This window comes from Borostomias antarcticus (genome assembly GCF_949987555.1).
Source record: "Borostomias antarcticus genome assembly, chromosome: 5".
In the NCBI taxonomy this organism is placed as follows: Eukaryota; Metazoa; Chordata; class Actinopteri; order Stomiiformes; family Stomiidae; genus Borostomias; species Borostomias antarcticus.
This window is the reverse complement of record NC_140238.1, coordinates 5,226,299-5,248,130: the sequence shown is the minus strand read 5'-3', so window position 1 is coordinate 5,248,130 and position 21,832 is coordinate 5,226,299. Positions and strand designations below refer to the sequence as shown.

General features: G+C 44.7%; 3 protein-coding genes across 3 annotated transcripts in view; 1 reads left to right on the top strand and 2 right to left on the bottom strand.

Moving 5' to 3' along the window:
* Window positions 1–695, bottom strand: part of LOC311308843 (connector enhancer of kinase suppressor of ras 3-like) — a 53,936-nt gene extending 53,241 nt beyond the window's left edge. The window contains exon 1 of the mRNA XM_084437913.1: window positions 451–695. Coding sequence (XP_084294039.1) covers window positions 451–511 — 61 coding nt within the window. The 5' untranslated portion in view covers window positions 512–695. The remainder of the gene's footprint in view (window positions 1–450) is intronic.
* A 3,978-nt stretch (window positions 696–4,673) lies between these two features.
* Window positions 4,674–14,366, bottom strand: qpct (glutaminyl-peptide cyclotransferase). The gene is made up of 7 exons (XM_084438165.1): window positions 14,209–14,366; window positions 10,557–10,703; window positions 10,032–10,313; window positions 8,335–8,502; window positions 7,220–7,319; window positions 6,744–6,860; window positions 4,674–6,563 (listed from the first exon to the last, which is right to left on the bottom strand). The coding sequence occupies exons 1-7, from the start codon at window positions 14,347–14,349 to the stop codon at window positions 6,382–6,384; spliced, it is 1,137 nt and encodes a 378-aa protein (XP_084294291.1). The 5' UTR covers window positions 14,350–14,366; the 3' UTR covers window positions 4,674–6,381.
* Window positions 14,367–14,939: 573 nt separating this feature from the next.
* Window positions 14,940–21,067, top strand: mocs3 (molybdenum cofactor synthesis 3). The gene is made up of 13 exons (XM_084438394.1): window positions 14,940–15,116; window positions 15,242–15,374; window positions 15,539–15,631; window positions 15,941–16,061; window positions 17,616–17,756; window positions 17,820–17,985; window positions 18,143–18,251; window positions 18,372–18,434; window positions 18,816–18,979; window positions 19,263–19,310; window positions 19,878–19,974; window positions 20,177–20,284; window positions 20,848–21,067. The coding sequence occupies exons 1-13, from the start codon at window positions 15,024–15,026 to the stop codon at window positions 21,003–21,005; spliced, it is 1,494 nt and encodes a 497-aa protein (XP_084294520.1). The 5' UTR covers window positions 14,940–15,023; the 3' UTR covers window positions 21,006–21,067.
* The last annotated feature ends 765 nt before the right edge of the window (window positions 21,068–21,832 follow it).

Sequence of the window (21,832 nt, the reverse complement as noted above, 5' to 3'; positions counted from 1 at the left end):
TTATTAGTGGCACGGATGTTTGATTCGATCAATGCCTGTGGATGATCATCGTTGATGAGGAACAGAGATAATACGTGTTTATGTTATGTGACCATAGTGTGATCTGCCGCCACTCACTCCAGCACAGGAGAAAGTGACATTACCGCGCGTCACACACATGCAATGATACAGTAGTAGCTAGTAGCTAAAGCTTACATTAAAAACAATCTAATGTGCAATCAATTGTAATGTGTAAGTGGTTGTCCCACATCTGCTACTCGTTGGAATAGAGAATGCATTTGTCCCTTTGTGCACTATGACAGCGACAACGGTGGCGGTTCAGAAGGGCAGTATCAACGAAACTGGAGATAGGGGAAAGCAGCTGGCGAATGACTGAGTTCAAGTCTCTCAAGTTTCAGAAGTAGCCTACAATTGTGAATCTAAACGGCGTGCAAAGTGATTCAAACTCACCATTCATCCAGTCGACAACTTGCTTTGGTGTCCACTTCGTTATTGGATCCATCGCTTGCATTTTTCAGAAATTATAAAACAACGATTGTTTGTGTTGAAGCCAATTTGACTGACAAAACTCGCAGTGCAGTGGAACTGTAAACAGACAATTTTACTTAAGGTTCACCGTTGCATATCTGCTCTCTCGCTAAAACAGCTGTCTCGTTCTCGGGTTCATCTTCAGCCCAGTTCTTGTTCACTCTAGACTCGGGAACTCTCACACGCATGGTCGGGACAACAGTGAAAAAGCCCTCAGCTCCGTCACAGCCGGTATCAGGTTGCGGGTTTTGCTCTTCTCAGCCACGCTCATTTGAAACCACCGAAAGGGGCGGAGCAACAACTATAGTGCATAGCTAATTATCATAACAGTTGAAAACAATAGTTGGTATTGCAGCTGTTGATACTGGACACCTACCACAGGCTAGGCTATAAGTAGGCTTGTTCACCCTATAACTAATAAGATAGGCCCATGTTCGAGGAAAAGACACCCTTATTATGATCAACGAACCATAGGCTAGGATGTTTTCAATCAGACGGAGGGATTTCCCCCCTGCAATTTATAATGTTTGTCAATAATAGGCCTATGCTGATGCTTAAAAACCAAAACCCAACATATTTTATCACAACTAAACTGGCGATGAAGATTGAGGCCACAATAGCCTAGTGCACGTGACCAGCACAACTGAATGAAAGACAATTGTATCTATGAAATTAAACCATTGATTGCAAAACGTTACTGGCAATAGCGAGCGCTGACAAATCTGAGAACGCATCCCGATGATAATCTGCACAGCAGGACTGAAACCTGAAGTAGCCTAGTCTATTATATTTATATGTAGTATATTATATTTTATATAACAATGTCAAAGACGCCTTTATAGACACGAATTTTTTAATCACCTGAATGTGACTCACGACTGCACTCTGTTGGCTAACTTTTGTATAGCAGGTGCAAGTGAGCTCTTTCTCAAACACATGCTGTTTATGACAACACTTTTTGTCTTCCAGTGGCCATAATTAGATGTTGTGTGCTAAAGTTGGTTGAACCCTTTCTATTCATGTTTTGGGTGTTGGCTGCCTCCTAACATTTATACTTATAGTAAGTTTCCAAATTTTCCCATTGACATGAGGAAGAGAGCACGAATGCATGGATTGCACACACACACACACACACACACACACACACACACACACACACACACACACACACACACACACACACACACACACAGTGTGATGTACAATGCTTATCAAATTTGCGTGCAATACAATGACATTCATTTGATTAGGAGCCGTCCTTTGAGATTGATTTTGGCTCTTGGGTTAGGGCGGTCTCACGGCTGTTCAGATAGTAATATAAGGTCCTTCCATGCCTCATGGGACAGCTTGGAAAAAAACAGGACTATATCATATCACAGTCATAGTGCTAAATATGGCCACCTATTCTCTCTCAAGGTACCATAGTACCACAGGTCACTTTGATATTGACAGACTGTTGTAAAGACAGGTAGGAATTACAGTAACAGATGGTTCCTAACACTCAGTGAATCCATCTTCTCCATTTCCCCTCCCTATCTTTCAGACACACCTTGCTAGGGAGAATCCCAGCCCTGACTACAGCACACCGAACACCTGGGAGCAGCTGCTGTACACAACTACACTGTAATCATCCACAAATCAGAGTTCAGCTCAAATCACATAGGGTTGCTGCCAGGCAGTAAAATACTGGAAACCACAAAACTGTTATTCCCTTCTGCTTTCTCCCTCCTCCCTGGTTTGAACATGTCTGCTGAACTGAACAGCCACACAGCAGCCAGGGAAGTTTTTACAGGTACAGTAAAGACTACAGCACATGTATGGGTGGAGGGCAATGAATAGTATTGGCAAATTGGCAAGCCCTGTTTCTGCAGTGGTTCCAGTGAGTGTAATAGCATGGTTAGGATTTTCAAGGTTTAAAGATGGTTTATTTGTCATATGTATGTAAGATATGGGTACCATGAAATGCTTAAATGTTGTGAGGACATGAGAGGAGGCTCTGAAAAGTTTGTCCTGGTTTGGTCACAGGAAGTTCCCAGTTTGTGCTACAGAACAAGTGAAGATTTCAATATTTTGATAAAATATTGGCCCAAACAACATCAAGATGGTGGCATATATTATAATACACTGTATAATATAGAGTATAACGATGAAGAGTACAGAGTTTGTGATCATGCTGAAGGAATTATATCTCAGGGATGTGTGCAAAACAAAGACTGAGGGCTGTGGTGAAGAGAAGGTGGATCAAGGAGGTCTATTCAACCACATCGTTGCATGTCAGTTAAATTTGGGCACGGTACACACCCATGGTAAACAAAAGCATTGTGGCGGCACTGTGAGACACGACTTGCTGAGACACGATAGGTACAATTAGTGTGTGAGAGAAAAAAAAGCCCAAACACCAAAGGCAGAAGATAAAGGAAAAACAAAAAGTTCATGTCAATGCAAGTTAACCTTGGAGCCTCTTTGAGAGTATAACTCTTACACCAAAATGTTTTGAACCAGGTATAACATCACAAGGAACTCAATGTTTCTATGTAGGCTACGCGATGGGGTAAGATGTCACAGACAGAGATAGGCTGGTTTGACAAACGGGCCTTTGGTACAGTTTTAGCTCTGTTTTTAAGCTGTTTGCTGGTGTTGCTAGGCGTCCTGGACATGTCAGAATGCAGAGAGAATGGCGGAGGATGGCAAGTGGAAGGGGGATCAGGGTACCGTGGAATTCTGGGGAGGTCCTGTTGGGATTAGTGAATCATAGGATTTTGTGTGTCTGACAGGGGAGTGTGGGGGGGCGGCGTTCGGTCCCACTAGGCCTCACAGCAGGGGGTGGGAGAGGAGGAGGAGGAGAGAGAGAGAGAGAGAGAGAGAGAGAGAGATAGATAGAGAATGCACAACCAAGGAGATGGTAGGAGAAGCACACAGCTCACATCCCAGAACCACTCTGTGCTACTGTAGCGGAGATGAATGGCATCTGGCGGAGTTTTACTAGGTACGCAATTTCCTCCCACAAAAGTCCACCCACAGGACTGTACTATTACAGGACTGTACTGTACAGTACTGTACAAACAAACCAAAGTCCACCTACTGGACTGTAGGCTTATCACGCCAACCTGTCCCATTCGTTGCATCCCTTTCACATCTAAGATATTCCCCAAATTATCCATGCCATAAAAAATCTTCAAAGGTAAACAGTATTAATAGAGGTCTACAGCATGCTTATAATGATCTGGATCAACATTTATTTCAGACTCAAAACAGAGGAAGTACATTTTTGGCAGTGTGTGTTATTTCACGAGCTCCATCAGAATTGGGCTAATATTGTTTTAAAAACAAACGCGAGAGAACATGAAATAAGAACACAGGATGTTTTCCCTCTCATAGCCTCTCTGGCTTTGCCGGATATATACAATTACAGATGTTACATTGTGTTATCAATAACAGCACTTCCGGATTCCCACAGGTTTCCTCTATAAACAAACTAGCCAGTTGTACAGCAGGGATGTACAGATATTGAGATTCTCCATCATACCTCTGTCTCCAGTGGTGGCCATATTGAATGATACATTTTCCAAATGACTTTAGCCTCTGTTCATTAATGCAAGAACACGATACATCTAGCTGTCTCCTGCCACAGCTGTTCCTACAGTAAACCCAATTAATATCAAAATGAGGATAACGCTCTCTGCTACAGTCTATTATCAATGTCCTTTCTCTAAATAGTGTGCTGGGATTATCAGCTATACGAGTCTATAAACTAGCCTAGCAGGGAGGGAGGGAGAGAGAGAGAGAGAGAGAGAGAGAGAGAGAGAGAGAGAGGCTATTAACAGAGACAACATAACACAGTGTCATAAGTCATATATAAAGGAAGAAAGCTACCGGTCATGATTTATCTTTCTAACCTATCTTTAATCCCTCTTCTTACTCCTCCTTTCATGGCTAGAAGGGTCCCGACACACATTAGCATGAGCACAAAGATGGTTCCTCAGTGAAGGGGATGTGGAGATATAAAGGGAGTACTGTGGAGGGACACACACAGAGGGCCCTGTGTACAGTGCATCCGGAACTCCGTACTCGCACCCCTTCACTTTTTCCACATTTTGTTATGTTACATCCTTATTTCAAAATGGATTTCATTCTTTTTTTTTCCCTTCTCAAAAATCTACACAACACCCCATAATGACAAAGTGAAAAATGTTTTTAGAAATGCAAATGTATTAAAATTAAAAACAAAACAAAAACAAAACAAATCACATGTACATAAGTATTCAGACCCTTTACTCAGTGCTTTGTTGGGGCAGCTTTGGTAGTGATTACAGCCTCAAGTCTTCTTGGGTATGACGCCACAAGCTTGGCACACCTATATTTGTGGCATTTCTCCCATTCTTCTCTGCAGATCCTCACAAGTTCGGTCAGGTTAGATGGGGAGTGACGCTGCACAGCTATTTTCAGGTCTTTCCAGTGATGTTCAATCGGGTTCAAGTCTGGGCTCTGGCTGGGCCACTCAAGGACATTCACAGACTTGTCCTGAAGCCACTCCATTGTTTTGGCTGTGTGCTTAGGGTCGTTGTCCTGTTGGAAGGTGAACCTTTGCCCCAGTCTGAGGTCCTGAGAATTCTGGAGCAGGTTTTCATTAAGGATCTCTATACTCTATCCTGACTAGTCTCCTAGTTCCTCCCGCTGAAAAACATTCCTACAGCATGATGCTGCCACCACCAGCTTATATACATAGGGATGGTATTGGCCAGGTGATGAGCGATGCCTGGTTTCCTCCAGACGTGACGCTTGGCATTCAGGCCAAAGAGTTCAATCTTGGTTTCAGCAGACCAGAGAATCTTGTTTCTCATGGTCTGTGAGTCCTTTCGGCAAACTCCAAACGGGCTGTCATGTGCCTTTTACTGAGGAGAGTCTCCTGTCTGGCCACTTTACCATAAAGGCCTGATTGGTGGTGTGCTGCAGAGATGGTTGTCCTTCTGGAAGGTTCTCCCATCTCCACAGAGGAACGCTGGAGCTCTGTCAGAGTGACCATCAGGTTCTTGGTCGCCTCCCTGACTAAGGCCCTTCTCTTGAAGAGACCACTGTGCTCTTCAAGACATTCAATGCTACATATTTCTTTGTAGCCTTACCCAGATCTGTGCCTCGATGCAATCCTGTCTCAGAGGTCTACAGACAATTCCATTGACTTCATGGCTTGGTTTCTGCTCTGACATGCACTGTCAACTGTGGGACCTTATATAGACAGGTGTGTGGCTTCCGAAATCATGTCCAATCAATTGAATTTATCACAGGAGGACTCCAATCAAGTTGTAGAAACACCTCACGGATGATGAGTGGAAAGAGTGTCATAGCAAAGGGAGTGAATACTTATGTACGTCTAAACAACTTTTTTCACTTTGTCATTATGGGGTATTGTGTGTAGGTTGATGAGAAAAAAATAAAATAAATAATAATAGTACTAAAGCTGTAACATAACAAAATGTGGAAAAAGTGAAGGGGTGTGAGTACTTTTCGGATGCACTGCACCTCTCTAGTTTCTGGGGGGACAGAGCACTAAGGGTTGGAGAGCAAGCTGTGTTCAGGTAGGCTAGTGTTCATCAATTTTGGTCCTGAAGACCTAAATGGTTCCACGGAGGGATTTTTTTTTCTCTCGAGATGATGCTGGTGCCAGAATACTAGTAAAGCCTGTTTACTACGTGCGTCTCAAAGACCAGGGCTGAGTTTCCCAGAGACATCGTAGCGCTACGATGAACGCCGTAGCTTACGATGAACGTAGAGCTACGATGCCTCTGGGAAACGCACCCCAGGACTGATGAGAAATGTGTTTGGTGAGAGCCAACAGAACCAGGGAAGCTGTAACCTCTAAGGGGCGTTTTGGGGGTTTGAGGTGTCCACAGGTTTCACATTGAGGTATTCCAGAACAAAGATCTGCAGAATCTTGTTGAGGTTCTGGATGGTGGAGCGGTCCAGGTTCTGCTCGTTGTCGTCGAACGTGTGCCACACTGAGGGGAACGGTTTAGGGATAAGATGGAGGACACGCACACCTGAGAGGACAAGAGCACAAGGGGCATCAGTACTCAAACTATGTTTACGTGTGTGTGTGTGTGTGTGTGTGTGTGTGTGTGTGTGTGTGTGTGTGTGTGTGTGTGTGTGTGTGTGTGTGTGTGTGTGTATGTGTGTGTGTGTGTGTGTGTGTGTGTGTGTGTTCACGTATGGGAATGTACCTCTGTTGAGGAAAGGCATGTGGTCATCCTGCACTGGATCCGCTGCTAGAGTGGGCCAGAAGTACTGGTTCTCATAGGGATGGTCCACAAGCTGGCCCATTGTGTGCAGACGTTGCTCTGATCATAATGGAGAGAAACCATGGATGATACTGCTTGACTGCTAAGACTACGAATAGTAAACTGCCAGTTTTGGAACCTTTAAATGTCTAGCTGCGTACCTAGGACTGGAAAAGGGCTGATAAGATACTGTAAGGACAAGCGATGACAAGAATTCCAATGTACCTGTACCGGTACTTGTTACATATGGCAAATAAACTTTCTATTCTTCTAAACCAGTGACAGGCTTGGTGATGTGCAGCAATGTGGTCCAATGTATGTGTGGCTGTCCCACCATATTGTTTTGGCAACATGAGGATGGGTGGATACACAGAACCAGGGAGAGACAGGTGAGGGGAGAGGTGAGTGGGATTACTCACCAATGTTCTCCAGCCTGGTAAGCCAGCTGACTGTGCTGGGAATCTGGTTACCGAAGCGAGGGTTGGCTGCTCCAATCAGGTCCAACAACACAAACAGGTCCTGGAAGACAGAAAAAAGGAAGAAAGAGGCGGATGAGAACAAGAAGAGAGAGAAACGGAGAGAGAGAGCCTCCCTTCGGCAGGGCAAGGTCTCATGGGAAAAGAGCTCTCAAAAATGTTGAGATTCCTCCCTAAACAGCCCACACCCACGGAGCTTTGAGGTGGGGAATGACCTCATGTATTCCACCAAAAAAGACGCTAACTCCATGCCCCGAGTGTGGGCAATCTCCACAACACACACATACCATACACACACACACACACACACACACACACACACACACAGATCCTTACTTCACTGCAGGTCTATGAGGCTCCTTGAGATAGTGTCCTTTATCTCTCTCTCCTGACAGTTGCTTTCTGTTTGTTGACATTAGTTTAACACTAATGCTATCTTTCCATAGCTATGATACAGAATAACATTAATTTGACATAATGTTATGGCAGACAACGTAATGAGTGAATAGTTCGACTATTCAACTTCTCAAAAGCCTCCCCCATACTCTCTTTGACAAGGATGAGAGAATGTGTGTGAATATTTGTGTATCCAAACTGTTTATTTTATTTTAAGCCATGGTGTTATACAAAAAATAAGTCCTACAAAAAAGTGTTGAGTGAGAAAAAAGAGGCTAAAGAAACACTACCTCTGTAACGCTACGCATGCCAGGGTCTTTCTAACCGTGATAGGAAAAGCTAACCCACTACCAAAACATTTCTCCCCTTTTTTTCTCACTCTTCACTTTTTGGTAGCACTTTTTTTCTATAGCACCATGGTTTAAAAGACTGAGGTAACATATTTTTCCTTAACCTCAGTGTGTACCTCAGTGTGTACCTACATACATCCCTTTTTGTTTCATGTTAGTGTGCAAGCATCTTCCATTTTTAATCTTATATGCATTTGGCTCACGCACCTGATAAAAATATTTTGGGACTATTTGAAAACAGCGCAAACTATTTTTCTACTTGTTCATCTTTGTGTGTGGACAGGCTTGGGTAGTTGGTGGATAACATCATACAATGCTGTGCAGGAGGTTGGTGCCAGCGGCTCCAGGTGGGTGAGGGGTTCTCTCCATCTTCTGGGCCAGGTGGCGAGAGCCATACAGGGAGTCTGTGGAGCTCCACTGGAACAGAGCCTCCTCTCCATCAAAGAACAGCAGCTGCAGAGACAGGTTTGGACTAGCGCCCTGAGAGAGAGGGGGAGAGAGAGAGAGAGAGAGAGAGAGAGAGAGGGAGAGAGAGAGGGAGAGAGAGAGAGAGGGAGAGAGAGAGAGAGGGGGAGAGAGAGAGAGAGGGAGAGAAAGAGGGAGAGAGAGAGAGAGAGGGGGGGGGGAGAGAGAGAGGGGGAGAGAGAGAGAGAGAGAGGGAGAGAAAGAGGGAGAGAGAGAGATAGAAGGGGGGGAGAGAGAGAGGGAGAGAGAGAGAGAGAGAGAGAGGGAGAGAAAGAGGGAGAGAGAGAGAGGGGGGGGGAGAGAGAGAGAGAGGGAGAGAGAGAGGGAGAGGGAGAGAGAGAGTGAGAGAGAGAGAGAGAGAGAGAGAGAGAGAAAGATAAAGAAAGAAGGGGAGGGAGAGTGGGTCACTTTGGATTTAAGAGCTCTGCTGTCCCCTAGTGATTCAAATTGAGCATTGCTATCATATTAAATCACCTCAGAAGCTTCTTTCAGCAAGGATGTTAGATGAGAAAGGACATTTATGCTAACTCAACAGAAGTGAATGTCTTAGAAAATGGAATCATGTACCCAAGAGTGAGATTAATCAATAAGGTTTGAACACAAAACAAACTGTCTTGTCTTTAGCTAAGACTTTGATAAAATATTTGCAAACACCGGTGACCCTCAGTGCACTCAGGCAGAGATATAGCAGGGAGTCCCAATGACTCAGAGCACACAGGCATTCTTATACGAATGGCGTTGCATGGCGACCATGTTTTGATTCTCCACTCCAATTTGTTTGTGGTAAGGCGCACAAGACATAACACTAGACACACAAGGATACAAGACACATTCAAAACACAAATCGATAAGACATACGCATGTGGACAAGACAGTATTAGTATTAGATCCCTATGCAATCACATCTTATTTGATGATCAAGTAGGCATTTATGTATTCAGACTAGAGGCTGACACGGGAATGGATTTTGACTCCCGCTCCCTCCCACTCCCACAGAAATAATCCCATTACTTCCCAATCCCGAGTGAGAGTTTAAAAAAAAAAATCCCACTCCCTCCCACTCCCACAGAAGACTGATCCCATCCTGTCCCAATCCCGAGCCAAACCTTTACAGAATCCCACTCCCATCCCTTTTTACTCCCACCCAATCCTGCTCCGTTTTTCTGTACACGTTGCTTGCCGGATGCAGTACTAGACTTCCGGTGTAGTTCGTTTCGCTTGTGATGCAGTGTTGGGTGACTGAATGAAAACTACAAAAAGTGATCAATGCAATGTTTAACTCGATGCTGGGGAGAAATGTTCAAATATCGATTTGATTTGATTTGAAATAAAATCAAAGATAACTGCATCATGGTTTTCAGTCCCGTCCACTCCCGTTGATTTTGTTGCCATAGTTCCCACTCCCGTCTGCTCCCGTTGACTTTTACTCCCGTTCCTGCCCAATCACGTGATTAAAAGTGAAATTGACTCCCATCCCGAAAAATGTCATCCTCTAATTCAGACTCATCAACAGAAATGTGAAGCCTTCTGAGTCTACAGTTTACCTTCTGGGTCTTCAGTTCCTGGTCCAGAGCCCGTGCCAGCTCCAACATCATGGAACAGGGAACGGCTGAGTCTGTGGCGCCCTGAAACTCTCGTCCATGCCACTGTGGCGGGTAGTACTTGGAGTCGTAGTGACACGCCAGTACCAGACGCCGCTTGGCGGAGGCGTTGAGGGTGGCCATCACGTTGACGAACGGCAGGGGCCCGTACGGCGTGTGAGACTGAAACCTGTCCTCCTTCACATCCCAGCCCGCCTGAAGAGAGCCCAGGGTGGTCTTGATGTGCTGTGGGAGATCAACACACACGCACGCACACACACACACACACACACACACACACACACACACACACACACATACACACATGCGCGCACACATACACACACACACATACACACAGGCGCACACACACACACACATGCGCGTACACACACACACACACACACACACACACACACACACTAGGTTATAGTATTCAAAATCACATAATTTCCATACAACGTCCACGCTGCATCCTGGGATACCAACCTCACGCACGGCCAGGCTCCCAGCTGTGCCGGGGTACCGGGTCACCAGCAGGGGCCTGAGGTCTCTCTGCCACATCTGGGCCAGGTCTGTGTGGGACAGGACCCTGGTGATCTCACCGGAGCTCAGGGTGCTGGCCTGGTGATGGAGCTGGACAGACAAGGGGAGAGAGATGTGAGAGAGACGTGAGAGAGACGTGAGAATGAAGAGGGCTAACAGACGGGGCTCTCTGATGACTTTGAGTTTACAGATCTTTTATTGAGTCCCATTTTTATTTTTTATTTTATCTGTATGCTTCTCTCGATCTTAAGCAAAAAAAAATGTCTGTAGCAGTATCACAGGTGCTCAACATAAAGGTCTGCCTGATGTATAATAAGCAGTTTTTGAGGAAAGCAGAATCCATCCTGTCTGAGAGCACCTAGAGACTTTGCCTTCGGGTTCCCACATCAAATACACACCCATTAGCCAAAACCAGGCTATTTACCAGGCTTGGTAAATATTGTTTTTGTGTGTGGCTGTAAGCCAGTGCACGTAGTATAGCATTTGTCTGGTTATCACTCCCCCCTCCCTCCCTCCCTCCCTTACTCCGTCACTCCGGACAATGTTGGCCTGCATTTCTCTGTTGGCACCACAAGAGGCAGTAGTCCCAGCACACCAAAATCAACCTGCTGATCTCCACTGCACAAGTAGAATAGTGGTGTGCGCATTGGACTCCCACCTGGGAGACTGGGGTTCAAGACTTGGAGAGGATGACTTTATGGGACTATACCCCAAACCTTCACATGTTCATCCTTTCACTCCAACCTTTACCCCTTGCCTTATAGATCAGATCCTGTCCCAACCCCAACCCTTATTCTAACCCCAATCCACACTAGGGACTGGAAGAAGGACACCAAAACCAACCCATCTATCTCCACTGCACAAGTAGAGTAGTGGTCAGAGGATTGGACTCCCACCCAGGAGACCGGGGTTCAAGACCCGGTGGGGATGACTTTATGTTATCATCAGTGTAACTGCTTTAGCCACTGACCGCTACCATTAATGTTATGGAGGCTGCTGCTAGTTGTTGTGAGCCCATGAGCTAACTGGCTATCCCGCTCTTATTGTGCTGGATTAGCATTGGAAGCATTGAAACTGATGTGTCCAGGCAACAAGACCTATCTTCATTTATCAGACATTATTTCATGTCATTTCAATTCACAGCTATTTCAGTGGCATGACTAGCTTCCGCCCTACCAGTCCTGAGCAGAAACAAGCCAGCCACGCACATAAGCCAGGCTTGACCTGGCCTGGTTAGTTATTGTGTGTGTTACAGCTGTGAAACCAACTGCACCGCTAGCGCTAGGGACAAATTAAATCCTACTTGACTACTTGACTTGAATAAAGACTTCCAACTCTTATAACTACAATGAAATCCCCTCAATTAGTCATGATTAGTTTAGTTGAAGCTTAGACCGTTGCCAACAATCAGTACTATAGATTAGCTGTGTGCACATCCGGCCTGTCTTTTGGACAGGCGCAGGATAACAAATACAATCTAAGAGGAAAAGGATGTCCGCTCACTGGATTAAAGCTCCCAATACTTTATTCAATGAGCATGAGAAACATTTTTGCCTGAAGAAGTGTGGTTGAAGAACACCCTGGGTGGTTGAAAAGTTGCTTATGCTCATTGAATAAAGCATTGGGAGCTGTGATCCTTTTCCTCTAACAATCAGTACTTCCCCATTTCCAAAACCCACGTGTCAATAAACATATGTATACAGTGGGGTTCACATTTTGAACCTTAAGAGGTCACTAGTTTTGCTGTCATTACAATTGCGGTCGACTGTGATACAATCACAGATTGATCACGCAAGAATAGCAATCCAAAAGAGCAATCTATTGGATTGGCAATACCCCTCACAAACAGATAGCTTGCTTTGCTCATGGTTTAACTTTAATCTATGTCCTCAGGTGACGCAAGTGAGCTTTTGTTTTCTCGCCCTCATGAGGACACACAACCCAGAAAGCCCAGAATGATACACTGTATGTGTCTGAGACGTAATTCATGGTTTGACAAGACTGTTGATCGCACACATGACGTGTGTACGCACTCGAGGCGCATTGCTAAGAGGTTTTCATATCTGACAAGAGGCATTCAAAATCCCTAAAGTGATTGGCCCATGATTGAAGTTTAAATACATCAGCAAGCTTCTATCACAAGAGGCATCACATCCTTGAATGGCCTAGCAGGCTGGTCAGAAATATGAAGGGTGGTTGTCAACGAGCTCCCCCTCCATCTCACAAACAGATTCCCATAATGCATTGTAAGGACAATAACGGATGCAGGCATATCCTGACAACACTGAAATTCTATATGACGTCATTCTGGGGAAAAAGAACATGGACATAACGTTATTGATTGTGTTTCTCTGGCCCAGATCATGTTTGTTTGGTTTCAAAGTTCACCTGCTCTTGCGACCAGAGATCCCCGGTTGTCCTGGCAACTCACTGAACTGAGAGTCAGGACACCAGGGGTGGTGGAGAAACAAGGTGATGGTGAATGTGAGAATAACATATTAGACACTATACTCTCCCATGTCATACTATACTCTCTCCATACTACAGTATACTGTTGTTGCTAGGCTCTGAAGATCAGTGCCATAGGCCTGTATTGAATCCAAAGGGCTGGAATGGCATGTGGCAAAGATAGCCTACTGTATATGCTAACAATCTGATATGGGTGAGGAAATCAATGTCTGGATTCTCTGGGGCTTCACACTGAAAGGTCAACAACATTAGTATGCTATGAACACTGCATTGTTTTTATCGTCCCCTATTCAATCATGCTCCATTCCAGAAGCCTATAATCTAATAATGAACGGGCTATAACCCATCAATGATGTCTGCATTGAATGTAAACATTTCCCAGTAAAACATGATGATAGGCCTACAGTACATTGCATGTGATTCAATGAGAGACACCTGATTTAGGCCAATGAACGATCTCGCTCCAAGATCCTCACTCCGGGGTTATGGGCTCCCTCATGTCCCAGAGGGGGTTAAACGGGGGACGAACTTAGATCTATAAATATCAACATCTGCAATTGGAGAACCACTGGCGATGGCTGTGCTGCCATAGCAACAGGACAAAGAAGAGAGAAGATGGAGCAACAGGGAACGGGGCTGGCATGACCAGGCACCCTGCTTCAGATGCTGCATCTCAGATGAATTACACCAATACTGTACCTGCAAAAGAATAGCTCAGACAATTCTGTGCACGTGAGGAATACAAGATGAATAGCAGCATCTGAGGTCAGAGGTAGGCTGGATAAATGGCGGTGGCATTTTCAATATGAATAGCTGACATCTCTACAAGAAGAGTGATGATCGTGCAAACCAAAACAGTTAGACATTTCTAGCAAGGCTATAGAGACTGGCGTTGTTGTGCTGTTTGTCAATGACGTTGATAAACATATGACCACAGATTGCAACAAAATAAAGTAATTATTGCAACAATGTTATTGCAAAAGCTACATTAATGCATAGGCTCACCTTTAAATTGTGGAAAAAAGTCTAAATGTGTGATTTCCCTTCACCAACTAACTTAGAAACTGTAGCTTTCATGAACCGTTACATTAAGTAACTACATTGGGTTATTGTAAACATCCAATACCTTTTCTTGGGTCCATGGAATTTCCTCTGCTTGTCCATTGATGAAGTCGATGAATGTCACGCAAATGCCCGCCACGTAGAAGCCATACAGAAACGGACCAGAGCGGCGTTCAGCCATCGCTGTGGTTCTTGGTAAGAACATTCCTCTCTGAGCTTTGCGAATCATGTGAAGAGCAGGAGGGAGGACTCGGAGCGCCCCTCTGCGCGTCACTGCACGACTTATGAAATAGCCTAGTAGGTACTGGGCTAGGGATTCTGATATTTTGACCATACATCATATAATGTTCATATATTAGCATACGTGTTTGAGACTATTAATAAAATATCACATCGTTAATCAGTGGTTTCTGGGCACTGTGAAAGTAAACCAATTATGGTATAGGTTTAGCAGTATGTTATTTTCTTATTTTCCCTCTCAGGTGCGCATGAGTTTTGATGTTTTGCAAATAGCCTTAGAAAGAAATCTTCGTTTAGGCCCATACATTTCATGAACAGGTCTCAAGAAATGTCAGAACGTCTAAGCACTGCAGTCTTTCCATCCTCTACAAATGTCTCAGTGCAAAACTGAATTTATTACCCTTTGGTTAGAAGTCAGAACAGAAGTGAGTTGCGTAGGGAGCGCTGCACTACCTCTGACCGACTCGCAGGGGCGCTGTAGAGTACTGTGCACGTGGTCTCATTCCGCGTGGTAGACCCGGAAGTGACCATTGCTACAACAAGCGATCGCAACAAACTAGTCTGAGAGCTACAGCTAGTTATCATCATATTGACGACTTTGTAACAGTTTATTCTCGTGTCTATTGTGTCTGTGCAGTAATGGCCGAAGAGGTATCTTGCTTGAGAGCTCGACTCAAGGAGAAAGAAAAGGAAATAACTGCATTAAAAAAGAAACTAGCACAATTCGAAAAGGTAGGCGCACATAGCCAGATCTACGCATGTCACTCACTTGTCACTACTATTTTTTCGTTTTATGAACACTGTCAACAACAAAGCTTAGATTGCACATACTCATCTCTCCCGCCCTGTGGGTTCAGAGCAGTGTGTCAGTGCTGGAGCTGCAGGAAAAAGTGACAGCCCTGTCACCTCTGCAATCCAAGACAGCCCTGTCCAATGAAGACATCATGAGGTACAGCAGACAGCTGTTACTGCCTGAACTGGGTGTACAAGGTAATTGGTCATAGTGACAAGTTTTCAACTTCTGCTGAAACACGATTAGCCCAATGATTCATTTAAGTGGCCATGTATTGTATTGTATTGTATTGTATTGTATTGTATTGTATTGTATTGTATTGTACTGTATTGTATTGTGTAGCCAATATTTGTGGTTGCAGGTCAGCTGAAGCTGTCCCAGAGCTCAGTGCTGGTGGTGGGCTGTGGAGGACTCGGCTGCCCTCTGGCTCAGTACCTGGCCGCAGCAGGAATCGGTAGGTACAGTGGTCTGACTGTAACTTGCATGTACTTGAAGAGTGCTGAGGAATTCATACAGCTCAGACTCCTGTTTTGTCAGTATAGAGGTTAGTGAGATGTATAGTGATGCTGTGTGCCCCATTCTAGGATCTTAAAAAATAATCTACATGATCATTATTTACAGTTTTAAGATCCTAGAACGGGGCACACAGCATCGCCAGAAATCTCACTGGTTTGTCATGTTTTAACCCAGTGTTAACCAAACAAATGAATGTTTCTAGCTGTGACAGGGAATAACATGGGTCAGTCTGTTTGTATGAGCCCAGGTCGTCTAGGCTTGCTGGACTATGACGAGGTGGAGCTCAGTAATCTCCACAGACAGGTGCTTCATGGAGAGGAAAGCCAGGGCAGCGCCAAGGCCCTGTCTGCAGCCCAGGCTGTCAGGAGGTAGGCCACAGCACAGGGACCTGGTGAACTGCTCACTGGGACTCACTAGGTCCACACTAGAAGACATTTTTTAGGAGAAACAATATTGGTCATGCATTGTAGGAGGCTATTGTTGACATTGAGGTTTAGGCCTGGATTACACTACTGCGTTTGTTCATGGCTATGTTTTTGAACGGGGAAAACGATACGTGAATACACGCGAAATTGCGCATAAAGATCTGTTCAAAACTCGTCACACTAACGCACCCGAAAACGCACATCGTACCAAACCAAATGGATGAAGGACTTAGAATGAACTGATTATAAGGACTATATATTGGAATATTTGGACTGAATTAGATGTTTGAATAGAGAATATTATTGAAAAAGAAAAGGGCAGGAGTACTCGGAAGTTCTGACAGGTGTAATGGAGGTGCTATTTGGTGAGGAACACAAATGACTGAGCTGGGGAGCCTACCCACGTGTATACTGTAGCAGCATATGTCAATAAAGGCTTTTAAACTTTTTGCCAGTTACTTTTATTTGAACGAGAGAATATTATTTGAAGTGTCAACTCTTGTTTGGGTTATAATTCGAAATGTCTTTTTTTGGGGGGGGGGGAGGGGTACCTGTAAACATTGAATACAGTTTAAGTTCATCCTACATTATTGTCCGCTAACAGTTTTTTGTGTGACTCCTGTTATTCTTATTTCCAAATTTATATATTGACTATAAACTATAGTATCCACTAAGATCCTATATAGCTCAAACTCGTAAATAACCTGTTTGATTGTTATAATGTGAAGTGAACAGTGTTACAGTGTAGGCCTATTCCTATAGTTTTTTCCGCCCTCCAAATCCTCCGGATCTGCCTATTACACTAGAAAGCAGCTCTGGATTTCAAGCCCCAAAACGGAGCTTGGGACGTATCCTGAGGCCTCCGGGTTTGAGAGTTGTTTTGGCCGCGGTAGTGTAATTGCTAGGCGCAAACGTAGGTCATTTTCGGCAAAAACGCAGCAGTGTAATCCAGGCCTTAGCCTGGGTCTAGGAAACAGCTGACTTGGAGTTGCTACTGGCATGGTTTTCACCCTGTTCCTGGTGGTATTTGACAGTCTTACCACATGTTATATTTGGTAGCTTAGTTTTTCAGGTCGACAAATATTTTGTTGTAATTTTAGAAACATCTGTTTTCTGTCCCTCTCTTAAGGACAGTAGGCCTTCTGTGATTATGTCAACAGGCTGGCATAGCTAACACCACTTGGTGGCGCCATTTCACTAAATAGCAAAACCGCATCATAAAAGCACAGTACCAGTTGTAATCCTTGTTTGTCTGAATGGATATACTGTACAAGTTTAGAGCATATAAAGGTACAAGTTTAGAGCAGTACCTGGCATTTGGTGACGGGTCATTAATCTGACTTTTATTTAATAGATTTTCCGCATCAGTTGAATACGATATGAATAAGCTTGGTTATTTATGTGTTATTATTTCCAAATTTCCCCCCTAGGGGGATCATTAATACATCTATCTATTTTGTGGTTGTGCTTACGTGCTGTGCTTACATGTGTCCTCAGGTTGAACTCCACAGTAGAATGCGTTCCCTACCACCTCCAGCTGTCTTCACAGAACGCGCTGCAGCTCATCCAACAGTATCCCCCCAACCAGGCTCATCATATCTTATCACAGTGGGAGCAGGACAAGGCTGTATATCTTTGGTACAGATAGCTTTCTGTCCTCAGTCAATTTAGTGGATTGTTACCACTAGTGGTCAATCCCAGTACTTATATCTCAGTGCATTATGACTCCTTGACTCCCCCCCTCCTCATGTACGACCTGGTGGCCGACTGCTCAGATAACGCTCCGACACGTTACCTGGTGAACGACGCCTGCGTCCTCAGCGGCAAGCCCCTGGTCTCTGCTAGTGCCCTGAGAATGGAGGGACAGGTGAGGGAGCTGATATGTGACATAGTGACAAGGTTATGGTCAGCAAATGACTACCTCATAACATTGCTATTGATCAGAACTTGTTTTCTGATCAATAACAATAGCTGATGCATCACTATTGCCTGTCGCCATTGTAAACCCATGTCTCTGTGTGTAGTTGACAGTGTATAACTACCGTGGAGGGCCCTGCTACAGGTGTCTGTACCCCGTGCCCCCGCCCCCCGAGACGGTGACCAACTGCTCTGATGGAGGCGTCCTTGGAGTGGGTAGGTCCTCACTGGGCCACGAGATCTGTTTCCAGTTATAGTCGTAAAACGAGTTTAAAGATAAGGAAAAGTAACGAGTCATTGATTGTGGATTGGATTTGCATCTGACTTTTTCCTCAGTGCCAGGTATAATGGGCTGCTTCCAGGCTCTGGAGGTCTTGAAGATCGCCTCGGGACAGGGCTGTATCCTTACACACCCCCGCATCTTGCCACGTCGCCACTTCCCAGCTATCCTCCCACACAGTAGCTCTTTCTGCTTAGTCATCTTGCTGAATGAATCAGTGTACGTTGGAAGGACCCAGGCCAACTGTATGGGATCCCATTGTGGCCAAGCAAGGGGAGGAAGGGTGTTTTTCTTCATGCCCATGCCCATCTGATAAAGCTTGGCAGAAATAGATGCCTACTCTTAGGCTACTCTCTAGCCTCTGCGCACTCGCAGGTTGCGCTACAGAGTATGTGACCACAAGTCCGAGAGAAGTGGTGTGGCTCTGAGTCATACTGCGTAGTGCGTAGTGATACGCCCCCCCAGAAAGTAGTCCCCTGTCCTTGACCCGGGTGCGACAGCGTCCGTGGGGCAGAAGCTGCTTATGTTTGACGCCCAGGACACCAGGTTCCGCTCCATCAGGCTGAGGCCCAAGCAGGTGGGCTGCGCGGTGTGCGGAGAGAGCCCCACAGTGACTGGCCTGGGGGACTACGAGGCCTTCTGTGGGTCGGCTGCCACCGACAAGGTCAGTCACGCTGGACAGAGGCGGCTGTGGGTCTCGGGTGCTCCTTGACCTTGACCTCTTGTGTTGGTCCCAGGCTAAATGCCCCACAGCATGTCACTTTTGACCGAGATAAATTTCTATAGATGTTGCCTGGTCCTGTTAATACTTCCAACTGGCGTTTATTCAGACAAACATTATTAATAGAATGAAAATTATCCTCTTTTTGTGTAATAGTATTTATGTCTGTTTGGTTATAGGAAAGGTTTTCTTCTAATATGTTTACCCAATCTTTTCTACTTCTCAGTGCCGGAGACTGAACCTGCTTTCCAAAGACCAGCGAATCACAGTCCAGGTGTGTTTGTAGCTCCCCACGGAGGGCCATGGCGTGACTGGCTGCATCATAATGATGATGATTACATGATTACTCAGATTTTCTCTGATTTGTGTGCATTCATTAACCCAGATTATATCTCAATACGGACCCAACCCTAAATGGGAAGTGACTTGGTCTGAAGGTCTATGTGAATGAATAACATCATGTTTTTATTTACTTATTTGGCAGAGTAGTGATGGTGGTTAGGATTTGTTTGTATTTCTGCAAAATAAGAACTTTAATAAGAAAAGACTCATTAAGAGGCATACGATGTAGACAGTGATTGATTGGGACTCTAATATAGACGTTGGAAGGCCTCATCTAACCCTAACCCAGAAACAGATTTATTTCCTTTAATTGAACCTACACAAATAAACTTGACCAATACATCACAAAATGACACCCAGTTGCACTGTGCTTCAGAATATTTAAATAATGACCTCAGTAGCAACTCAACTTAGGTCAACCTCAGGTTCATGTCAGACAGGGAGCCAAACACCAAAGATATTCAGTGATGAAGTAACAGTTGTCTCGTTCTAATTCCAGGAGTATAAAACCATTCTGGACAGTTCAAGCTCACATCTCTTGTTGGATGTACGCCCTCTAGTGGAGGTGGATATATGCCACCTGCCCTTCGCTCTCAGTATCCTTTCCATGTCAGGGTGACCTCCGGCATCGCTGCCAGTTTACGTCAGACATTCACACTGGCCTTCACACAAACACCTTCTATATTCAACACAACTGGAATGCTCTGTTACCCATGCTAATGTTGTCACCTATAGTTATCTTTACTGTTATATATTAAGTTATCTCATTTTTTCCCCATTTCCTTACATCATTGTAAGACATCCCTCTCCCCAGTTTAGAAGACAGGAAAAGTGACCACGTCCGACTTTTAAAGGAGAAGATCGGCCAAGTCAAGCAGCAGATGCCCAGTGAATCCCTGGTCCCAGGTAGTGTGTCTTCAGCACATATACTGTGCCGGATCAGGACATACTCTTGTCCCTAGCAACTTGGTATATGGATCAGCTCCATATTAACAGAACGAAGAAGAGTAATTGGAGTACTAATCAGGTCTGTGCCGTGTGTAGTCTTGCAACCGCCAGGGACTTAGTTTATTTTGGACAGCCAATGGCTGAGGGTGATGGGGTTGCTAGGCGACCCTTTTCCAAAACTAGTATCGTCATTGCGAACAGCTGGCCAGCGATTTAGAATTGAATAGTCACGATTTGTGTCTGAGAATGTATAATTCAGTGTGTCTGAGTTTTGCTGTTAATATGTAGTATGCACATCCTCTCACACAAGCCTTTTAACTGAAACGATTCTACCCAATGTTTGAAATTACTCTAATTTCTGTGTCGAGGTATCCTATCCAACATTCCCTGTCCTTCTGAAAACATTTGGTTGGGAAATAGAATAGAGAAACTTTGCTTTGCCTCTAGTCAAACCTCCAACACTTGAGTAACCACAGCCATTTAGCCTGCAATCATTGCTCTCTTCTCTGCTTTCCCCCCAGTCTATGTAATCTGTAAAATGGGCAACGACTCCCAGCGGGCGGTGCAGGTCCTGGAGAAGATGTCTGGTCTGGAGGTGGACAGTCTTTCTGTGAAGGACATCTGTGGAGGCCTCATGGCTTGGGCCCAGAAGATAGACCCAAACTTTCCTCAGTATTAACTTGCTAGCCTCTACTCTGCTTTTTGTATTAAAATTTAATTGTTAATAAATGCCAGCCTCTGTGTCCTACTAGTACTAATCTTCTGTCCTTTATGTGAACTTTTTTGTATACACAACAGTTATTGTTTACTGCTATATGTGATATCCACAGCTCTCCATTGGAAATGCAATAGTCACCAAATGACACAGACGTGTACAGTATCTTAAATTCAAGCAGGTTTATCTGATGTAAGTATGGGGAAATCTGTGATGCACATTACCCTCAAGCATTCTCTGAGACTGATTAGGTTTGCCTGTTTCTAGTTATTTTTGTTGACTGGGAATGAGTTGGCAGTAACACGCACAAACATCCTTCCCGAAACAAGCCCACATTTCTGACTAATTGAAATTAAGACAGTTATAGGAAACGAAATCACCATCCGTTTCATATTAGACCTACAGTAGGCCTACGTGTCACTGTTTGAATAAGCCCGATCACTGTTGGCCTTGCCTATCCTGTGGACATTTCATCCCCATTCTGATAAAGAAATTAGACACCCGAGGTTTCTCGTGCAGACGTCTGAGTAACGGAAAGGATGTACACCAAAGGGAGCATGCGCAAAGGAACGAGCGCTGGAGGCGCCATTGCATTTCTGCGGCTGTAGTTTCAAGTATTACTCTCCGCCGATGGAAACTCCGTTTAGCGACGGTAATAAAACTCCAAAGCCCAGTAACTTCTCTCTCCACTTCTCTCGTCAAGCAGGGGGAGTAGTCACAGCTGGAGGGATAATAAGATGCGCATGAATTTACCATCAGGCAATCTCGTATTAACGATAGAGAAAGTTTCA